This window comes from Halyomorpha halys, unplaced genomic scaffold (assembly GCF_000696795.3).
Source record: "Halyomorpha halys isolate HHAL.00 unplaced genomic scaffold, Hhal_1.1 Scaffold81.1, whole genome shotgun sequence".
Lineage (NCBI taxonomy): Eukaryota > Metazoa > Arthropoda > Insecta > Hemiptera > Pentatomidae > Halyomorpha > Halyomorpha halys.
In genome coordinates this window covers 643,119-653,062 of record NW_027115240.1, presented here as the reverse complement: position 1 = coordinate 653,062, position 9,944 = coordinate 643,119, and the positions used below count along the sequence as shown (strand labels likewise).

The window sequence follows — 9,944 nt, the reverse complement described above, 5'->3', positions numbered from 1 at the left end:
TAACATGGCATCCCGCAAAATGATTTATAAGACGTTGTCACGTCAAAACAAGGCATTGAAAAAGAGGGAATGTTGAAAATAAATTATTTTTTCAAATGAATATTTAGTTTATAACCAATTTTATCTGAATATTTAGTTTATAATCAATCAGATATAATTTTAAAAGAGGCAAAAATAATTTAATTGGTTTAAATCTTCTTTAATCAGTGAATCAAAATATTATTGGATGTATATACCTAAAGATTTACTTTATTAAGGCAATAGCTAAACTATAAAATTGAGTGCTGTCCTGTGAACTTATGATGATTTTATGTATCTCTCAGTAGTCTTGATGACAAAAGTTATTAGTTGCCTATTCAAAAATATTTTTACTTGCCATGATAAATGTTAGATTCATAATTGGGTTTGCACAGCTTTTATAGTTTCTTGAATGTTTAGATTTTAATTACTTAATTGCCATTAATATGTAATTTAATGACAATAATCTGAAATATTGTTTCACTTTTTTCTTAAAAATTTGGGAGGTTTTTAATTTTGAATGTACACTATTATCTTGATAGTACATTTGTTAAATAAAAATAATTGATAATCTGATAAGATTGTAACATTGAAGGGAATAAAATTTAGACAGGCCGTAGTGGAGAAGTGGTGTTGTTTGCAGTAACAACATTTTTTTTTTTATCATCGTCAAATAATCCCTATAATGACTATTATGTTTTCTTTATAAAGAAGTATTAATTAAACAAATTTAGCCTTAATTCCTTATTTTCATTATTAAAATGTTATTCTTAGTAGTTTGGAATATTTTATAATGCTACAACTTGTCAGTCTCATATTTATCAAATTGTCAAGATTGAACTGTACTTTATTTTTAAATCATTGAGTTTAATATTATTAGAAAATACAAATGTTTTTATGAAATATCAATTTATTTTTTTAGACAATGCTAACTGCAATTTCTATGAGTGCCATTGCTACTAATGGAGTTGTCCCAGCTGGTGGTTCCTATTTTATGATATCTCGCTCTCTTGGACCTGAATTTGGAGGTGCTGTTGGAATGCTCTTTTACACAGGAACAACATTAGCAGCAGCCATGTATATCATTGGTGCAGTTGAGATTGTATTGGTATGTGTAACCAATCAGTATTTAAAAAAATATATATATTGATTGAACATTAGCATATGGAATTATTAAAAAAAAAAAATGAATAAACGAATCCTTGAACTAAAATTACTTTAAACTTCAAGACTATATACAGTAATGGTATAATTTATGAATAAGAATTCATACTTTCTTTAGAACTTTAATGCTTAACTCTTGATGATTTATCAGATACAACTTGTATTGTCAAGGTTTATAATAAATTACACTTATTATGGACAACCTATTTAATAAACAAAACATAAAAGCTCTCTCAAAATCAAAATATAACCTTCTTTCTCAGTATCCTATTAACCAATAGGCAATTTAGGCAACCTTCATGACTCCAGGGGTGGTCATGGTCTAGAAGAAAAATAAATTGAAATGTCTTAGTTTGCTTTCCAAAGATTTTAGGTTTATTCTTAAAGGACAATGTAATTTATTATAATCTCATATAATAAACTTATTAGGAACTCTTAAATAAAACTCAATTACACAGGCTGTCAGAAACAACTGGACAGTTTCTAATCCACCCATCATTACTCGGTAATGTTCAAATATAATTTTAGAACACATTCTAAATTGCTTTTCTTCTCTTACCCATTTTCATTATTTCATTCATAACCTCCTGGTTTCTGCTGATTTTAATTTATCATCATTTTCTTCCTTTTCAGCAGCTTCTTCCCCATTCCTCTTTAATACCTTATATCTTTCTATGTTCTCATCTCCATCTTCCATGTTTTTTTCTTTTACAATTATGAGATTCCTTCTAAGTTTTGTATTCTTGGTTTTCCACTCTAAAATTCTTTTCCATTAGATTGGTGAAAGGTAGTATTCAATATGACATAAGACCCATGTTAATTTCTGAACATTTGGAAGATTTCTGAGGTGAATTGTATTTCCCCATCAGATCTTAGTGGCAAAGCACAAGCAAATATATTTTTTAACCATTTTATCACCAATTTCAATTTTAATGAATTCCACAAAATTCAAAATTGAGAGTGTGATTTCTGAACCATGAAGTATTACTTGTACAATGTAATAAATCAGTACATTCTGATTAACAAGGATTGGATGGAGTTTCAGTGACTTTTAGTGGCTCTACTTTGTTCTGTCACTGTTCTCTACACTAAAAACAACTTGTTACCCTTTCTTTTATAGGTGCAGAACAATTTGATCACCACATTGAATTATTGTTCATCTACATTTCGCGATGCCTAACTGGCATTCATTTATTTTGTTTAAAATTCCTGTCCTCAAACCCTATAATTGATATTATATATACATATATATTTTTGCCCTCGCACAGTATACAAGGGGTGAATTTGTTAAAAAAAATAAAATAAAATAAAATGTTTTATAATGGAAATAACAAATAACCGTAATAAACAATAAAATAATGTATGTGTCCCTTACAATCAAAAGCTACAGAGTTGGGCTGTAGGTAACCTGTGTCTGTAACCTAAGATCCCCTCCAAATAACTTACTTATACTGTAACATCAGGCAAATACCTTTACTCTGTATTAACAAAAACCATAGAGGGATTTCTATCCAAAAAAAGAATTAATGTATTATTACATAAAAAAACCTAAGTAAACAAAACACAGACTGAGCTATAATATAAAATTGTAATATAAAGGTATTTTGAACAGTAAATGAAGTAAACAGAAATATATAAATACATGCCAGTAGTTAGTCTGATTCTTACTTACTATGATTATTATAGAATTTATCGAGTATAATAAAAAAAATTTATTTTATAAAAAAAATAAATAAATAAAATAAAATAAAACCTATTGAATTGGCTAGCTTAATTAATCTTAACCTTATTATTTAGTCATGCAATTATTACAGAAAATCATAAAAACAAGTTAATTATTTGCTTTAAAAAAATTAATAAAACCTATTACATTGTCTCATAATCTTGATATACTATTGTTTAATAAATAGAGGAAATGATAAAAAAATGTCTGAAAAATTAATTTCAGACCACATGGAGGCTTCTAGCATAGTTCTCATTGCATGTACATTGGTACGCCATCTCAGAACCTGGATTGTCCACTATCTCCTTTTGTACACTATCTCGACCTCTCCCAGAAGTAGCAACTATACAGACTAACCTCGATCTTAAATCAGCTGAGATCATCCTGGAAAAGAACAGGCTAAGATAGTTTAAACATCTCTTTGCATTAGTCATGAGAGAACCTCCAGAAAGACGTATGATACCCAGCAGTAATGAAGGAGATGGAGAAGAATACTGTACATCTCCTGGAAAGACATTGTCCAAGAGTTCAGAAAGCAAGAAATAGATTGAAGTAGGAGAATAAAATTGGTATATGATTGAGACAACTGGTCCAGACTTTACAAAAAACAACCTCTAATGGCATAGTGGCATTTTCAGAGAAAAGAATATGACAATAAATAATACATGACACTCTCAATTCCTTCAATATATACATACATACATATATATATATACATATACATAAACACACACAGAGCCCATTGCAGAATACATCTCCACCCTTCTCTCCTAAACCCTACAATTTCAGAATTTTGATTTGATTAGCATTGGGTCATAACTGTGACTTGTAGGTTTCCAGGCTTTTCCATGGAGCTGTTCTAGTACTGTTCCCAAGGCTTTAGTAGTCTCATCTCCCAATGGTCTTGTTAGAAGATTCCCGTCTTTTAAGGAACAAATCCATGTATTACAGTTGATACTACACATTTACTTTTATTCCAGCTCTTTTGGTGTTTGTTGGTCCACATTCACTTTTTTAGCTATGCTATGATGAAAGAAGTAGCATTTGACAAATTTAATATGGAATTAACTATTCTTAAATTTGTTCTTAATTTATTAACTTCTTGGGGTGGCTTTAATTATGAAATAGCCTTGATGTTTTCAAGATTTGAACTTATTATACCATTTTTAATGTGATATCGAAGAAATTTCACTTTCTGTGCTCCAATCCTACATTTTCCCTTTAAATTTAAATTTATTCCAAATTCCTTTAATTAATGTAGCAATTTGCAAAGCTATCTGCAGAAAGTCATTGGCTCTACTTATCACTCCTTCAACTGTAAGCAACAATCACTGGTTGTTTTTTTTTTCAAATGCTTAAGTTCTGTCATGTCAACAATAACCAACCGTGGTCATTTCCTTTCTGTACCTCTACAATCAGTGTACACCATTCTGTCAGTTTAGTAACTAATATAAATGAATTAATGACATAGTTTTTATTGATTTTTGTAAAATTCTAATTGTGAGACTTAAATGGTTTTGTAAATCACTAATTCAATTATATCCTCATTCAGCGTTTGTTTTAGTTTTTTTTTCAACTTTGTCTTTCAAAGTTAAGGTAATCCTTCTTGGAGCCACTATGTCATAAAGCATATTACCTTCCTTCAACATCATTGTATAGCCCATTATTTTTCTAGTTCAATATTAAAAAATACTTCTAAAAATTCTGACAGAATACCTTGACCATTATCTATTGAGTCAATATTGAATTCAATCAAATCTAATCTAATGAGTGAAAAAATCTCTTCAAGTACAAATTTCTTTTTATGAGAAAATTCAGCATTTTTTTCTTCTTCTACCCTCAAGGATGTTCTACCAGTTACAAAAAAATACCTCCTTTCTGGGAATTATAATCTGGACCTTCCATGGACTGTTCTCACATATTTGATTAATTAATATTCTATTCCCCTAGGTGATGCTCCGAACTTCCTGTTGGCGTATTCTTGTCCACTTTCTTTACTTAGAAAGGTGCTTTTGCATACACCTGCAAAATAACCTATGCAACTACATTTATGGCTTCTTACATTTTCAGCTTTACAAATGAGTGGGGAAAACTCCACACTAAAGCATTGGAACTTTTTCTGAGGTCTCCTGGACCCCTTGGGTTTTCTTATCTATTGGCTATCTAGAAATTTCAACCATTACATTAGTCCGGACGAAGTTTTACTGGTTTTGTTTATTTTCAGCTTACCTTACCCATATAACATCTTTCCTAAGGTCCAATTTTTTCATCTACAGAAATTCTGATAACTTTTGGTCTAATACACCAATCAGTTCCTAAATTAGTTCCTCCTTGAGAGCTCCAAATTAACTCAAATTAATCTCTCACCAAGTTTCTAGAAATTGTACATGAAAGCATCCTCAAGCTCTCCATCCAAAGTCTACTGGAGGTTGTAACTGACTCTGAATTCTTTTTCAGCCAGGTTATCATCTTTCTCATGAACAGACACTTCTAAACTACTATTATCTTTGCCTATAACTGTCTTCCCACACATCTTACATCATGGTTTATAATAAATAACTTTTGTGTTATTACAAATAACCCTATTTTATGAAAAATATATTTTAAGAAAAAATAAATATCTCAACATTAAAACATAACCTTTCTTCCCATGCTACCAACCCCCTCCCCAGTGTTAATTATGTTACACATTTTTTAAAAATAAAAACATGTCTAAAATTTGTAACAGAAACTTGATATAAAATTCTGAGTCTCAAATTTAGGAATTTTCAAATTCTATTATGTTCTGTTATTTTATTACAATTTAAAAGAAAAAAAATCTGGTGTGGTACATCACACTACTGTGTGTAAAATGTATTGTAATCCCTTTCAGAAAATTATGTGATACCGGACGGCATTTTGTTCATTCATGTCATAAAGTAATGTATATAATATATTTAAAAAAAGACTCTTGTGAAATCCTATATTCGTAATGCACAGTGCACCTAAACATACAATGGAAACAAAAAAACATTTAGTTATGAATTCAATTTAGTATTTCTCACCACTCTTCATTAACTTCTACAACTGTACATGTTAGATTTTAATTTTTCTAGCTTTACAAAAGTATATTATATACTTAGGTATATATTATATACCTATTCTGTTACTCTTATTTGCGGATTTTTTATTTTAGTTTTTTATCAACCTTGAAAAATATTTCTCTTTTTTTCTTCTTTATTGAATAAATATATTCTATATAATTAAGTGAAAGTAAAAATATTTAATTGAATTAAAATAACTGTCAATCCTATTAACATGTAAATACAAATTCCTAAAAACATTGAAATTACTAACCCTAAAGTACTATATAGAGGGGAACTATGGAGTTGTATATTGCTGTTACCATTAAAGGTTCTTAGAAATTCCATTTCAACTATGAAAATTACTTAGAATTGATATAATTGAGATAAAAATTTTGTATTACGGAGCTATATATAGATCATGAAAAGCAAAACATGAAACTTGTATATTTTTTTTTTCAGACATATATGGCTCCTGAATTATCAATCTTTGGTGATTTCACAAAAGATGTGGAAATAATGTATAACAATTTCCGTGTTTATGGTACTTGCCTCTTAGTAGTAATGGGCACAATAGTATTCATTGGTGTAAAGTTCGTCAATAAGTTCGCTGGAGTTGCATTAGCTTGTGTGATACTGTCTATTGTAGCAGTTTATGTTGGAATATTCTCAAATATATATGGAAGTGATAAATTGAAGTAAGATAATTTATTATAAGTTTGATCTTTCAATTAAAAGATAAAAAATTTCTTTATATTAATATTTTAAATGTCAAACAGGATTTGTGTACTAGGAAACCGCTTGCTGAAAGACATTCCTATTGATAAGTGCAATAAAACTGTCGGTGGTGAGCTGTATAATATGTTTTGTACCTACAACAATTCAAACCCACATTGCGATCCCTACTTTGACAAACATGATGTAACAATTACTCGAGGAATAAAGGGATTAGCGAGTGGAGTGTTTTTTGGTAAGTGATAAAACCACTTAATTGTTTTATTATGGTTGTTCAAACAACTGTGTCTGTGTATATATATATATTAAATAGTTTTTCACCTAATATTATTTATATTTTACATTCTTTCATTAGATAATTTAGGAGATTTTTTTTTGAATGAGGGGCAGTTTATAGCTACAAGTAAGGATCCAGAAGAAATAAATCCTGTACAAAATAAAATATACAATCAAGTTACCGCTGATCTTACTACTACTTTTACCATCTTGATTGGAATCTTCTTTCCTTCAGTGACTGGTTTGTATTTATCTGCTATTATTTATGTTATATTTCAATCAAATTTTACAGAAAATCAAGTTTTTGTTTATCTCTTTAGAAATTTATTAATGATCTAATAATTAACAATACCAAAAAAATCAATTAGTTAAATTTAATCTAATTTTTTCAACATACCTCCAATTTCTATAGTATGTTATTGCTAGTTCTTTGAAGTTTAATAATAAAAAATATAAACAGAAGTAGTTTATATTAAGTGGAATATATGTAAAACATATTTTTGGCTTAACTTAGCTTATAATGAAATGTTCTTTCAGAATTTGTTTGAACTTCAGATGTATTTATTAGGCTGAGTTTGTTTATTTTTAAGTTTTCCTAAAATTTAAAAAAATGGAAAATGTGACTTTTGCAATTAGAGCCCAAAAATTAAAAAAAAATATTGAAGGTAATTAAGAAAATAAAAACTTTCCACTTGACATTTGCTAAGTTAGCTGAAACAGACAGGAGCAGCTATCCTTATTTTTATTTTTATAGATGTATCATTAATTTTGATAAAGCTTATGATGAATAGAATCTGCATTAGTGGTATATTGTCCTACTTAAAAGCTTTTTTTTGTTTTGATTTTTTACCCCCTTCCTGGCCAATTATGACTTATAGGGAACTATTCTATAGGTTACTAGCCTATTCTAACCAGAGTGGGAAGGTCATTTTCATTCTATGACGCTGCCATGTTTTAAAATGTTTTACCCACTGCAGTTTTGAGGCTGCTAATTAATTCCTTAACACACTCAGCTACTACAATCTCCCTATTTTAAAACTGATACCAATCATTCTCATTATTTCAAGGATGTGTTTATTGTTATCTGTAAGTGTATTAAAAATCATTTATCATGCTCCCAGTCAGTAAAAAGGGTAAATTTGGTATATATTGTATAATAGTATGTAGTCTAATTAACAAAAAACCTTTTACTATATATATAGTATATAGTTTGGGTAGGCTTTGCTCTCCCTTTCATCATTAATGGGTAGTCTAATACAGAGGATATTGATCAACATGCTGTACAGGCATGTCAAAAATTAAAAACCTCTTGAATGATTAAAACATTCAAACTCATTTCCTTCACACTTTTGTTTATCCCTTTAAACAATATATATTATATATTATAGTAATATATTGTAATATTTATCTGTTTTAAAATTATTTAAAACAGATAAATATTACAATATATTACTATAGTATTATAGTAATATATTGTAATATTTATCTGTTTTAAAATTATTTAAAACAGATAAATATTACAATATATTACTATAGTATTATAGTAATATATTGTAGGCGTATATTTATATACTTTTATACTACTTCATAAGCATTTAATGTATTCCAAAGATCTTATTTTTCAAATATTGCTTCTCTTCCTCAACTTAAAATTGTCCAAACACATGCTCATTTTGCAGATGTTGACCCTTTGGATTAGAATGGTTCTATTTTCTCACTTTCTTTCCCACAGACTCAACCACTCCTTGATTATTTTTAAGTATTTATGTCTGTAATTGTTGTCTTTTAGGTTTTTTATTATTTTTTTTTTCCAAATGTCCTCAGTAGCTTGATTTGAAAACATTTTTTAATTTAAATTTTCAACTGGTCTATTTCACCAGCAGAACTGATTTCACTTATATGTTTGACAATTTAAAAATCTATTTTTTTTTTTTAAATTAGGCCATGATCTCCTGCTTCTTTTAAAATTCTCATAATTTACTTATTGTCTATATATGCTAATTTTTCTCTATTTTTAGGCTCATGTTTGTTTAAATTTGTAACTTTTTTTTTTTTTAATAACAAGGAATCATGGCTGGTTCAAACCGTTCAGGAGATTTAGCAGATGCCCAAAAATCCATTCCTATTGGTACAATATGTGCAATTTCAACAACTTCTTTTGTCTACTTATCTGCTGTTTTATTATTTGCTGGGACTGTGGATAACTTGTTGCTCCGTGATAAGTAATATCATTATTTTTTTTATTGAAAAGTTTCAACAATATAATCAAACTAATAAAAAATATTTAAATGCTTTATTAAAACTTTTTTATAGATTTGGACAAAGTATTGGTGGAAGACTTGTTGTTGCAAATATGGCTTGGCCTAATGAATGGGTAATTTTAATTGGATCGTTTCTCTCCACTCTTGGTGCTGGTCTTCAAAGTTTAACTGGAGCTCCAAGACTTTTACAAGTATTAAGATATACTCATACTACATAAAAAAAAAATTGTGGTAGTCTTGAGACTGGCCAACAGAAGTGAAACTTCTAGAAATGAAATAATGTATTAAAATTTTATTAATAATGATCATGTGTGTCCCTCTTATAGCTTAAGGCAGAAAATATTAGTTCCAGAATAATAACAATAATAATAATTAGCCATAAACAGCCATTTCCTAACTCAGTTCTAGCAAGAATATTGTTCTTATTGTCATAGGATACTAAAAGATAATAGGAACTAATTCTGTCGGACCACCACAGCCAGTATTGTTAATCTCCTCCAACCTCCTACTCTCCTTTTACAATATAAAAAATTTCCTGCTAGAATTGGCTAGCGTTCCTTCCCCCCCACCACTTCTGTTTCATCTCAAGTCACAAAATCAATTTGCTGCCTCATAATTTTTTTCCTTGAGTTGTAGGTAGTATGTTGGTTAAGAAGTTTCACTTCAAACAAATTATTTGTCTTGGGATAAGTATAAATACATATA

The 9,944-nt window shown here is 28.8% G+C and overlaps 1 protein-coding gene across 1 annotated transcript in view; it reads left to right on the top strand.

Annotated features, from left to right (window-relative positions):
- The window catches only part of kcc (solute carrier family 12 member kcc), a gene marked incomplete in the record, with an annotated part of 694,499 nt that overhangs the window by 662,855 nt on the left and 21,700 nt on the right, over positions 1 to 9,944 (top strand). Inside the window, 6 exon segments of the mRNA XM_067052308.1 lie at positions 941 to 1,126; positions 6,430 to 6,665; positions 6,747 to 6,937; positions 7,058 to 7,219; positions 9,044 to 9,200; positions 9,292 to 9,430. Coding sequence (XP_066908409.1) covers positions 941 to 1,126; positions 6,430 to 6,665; positions 6,747 to 6,937; positions 7,058 to 7,219; positions 9,044 to 9,200; positions 9,292 to 9,430 — 1,071 coding nt within the window.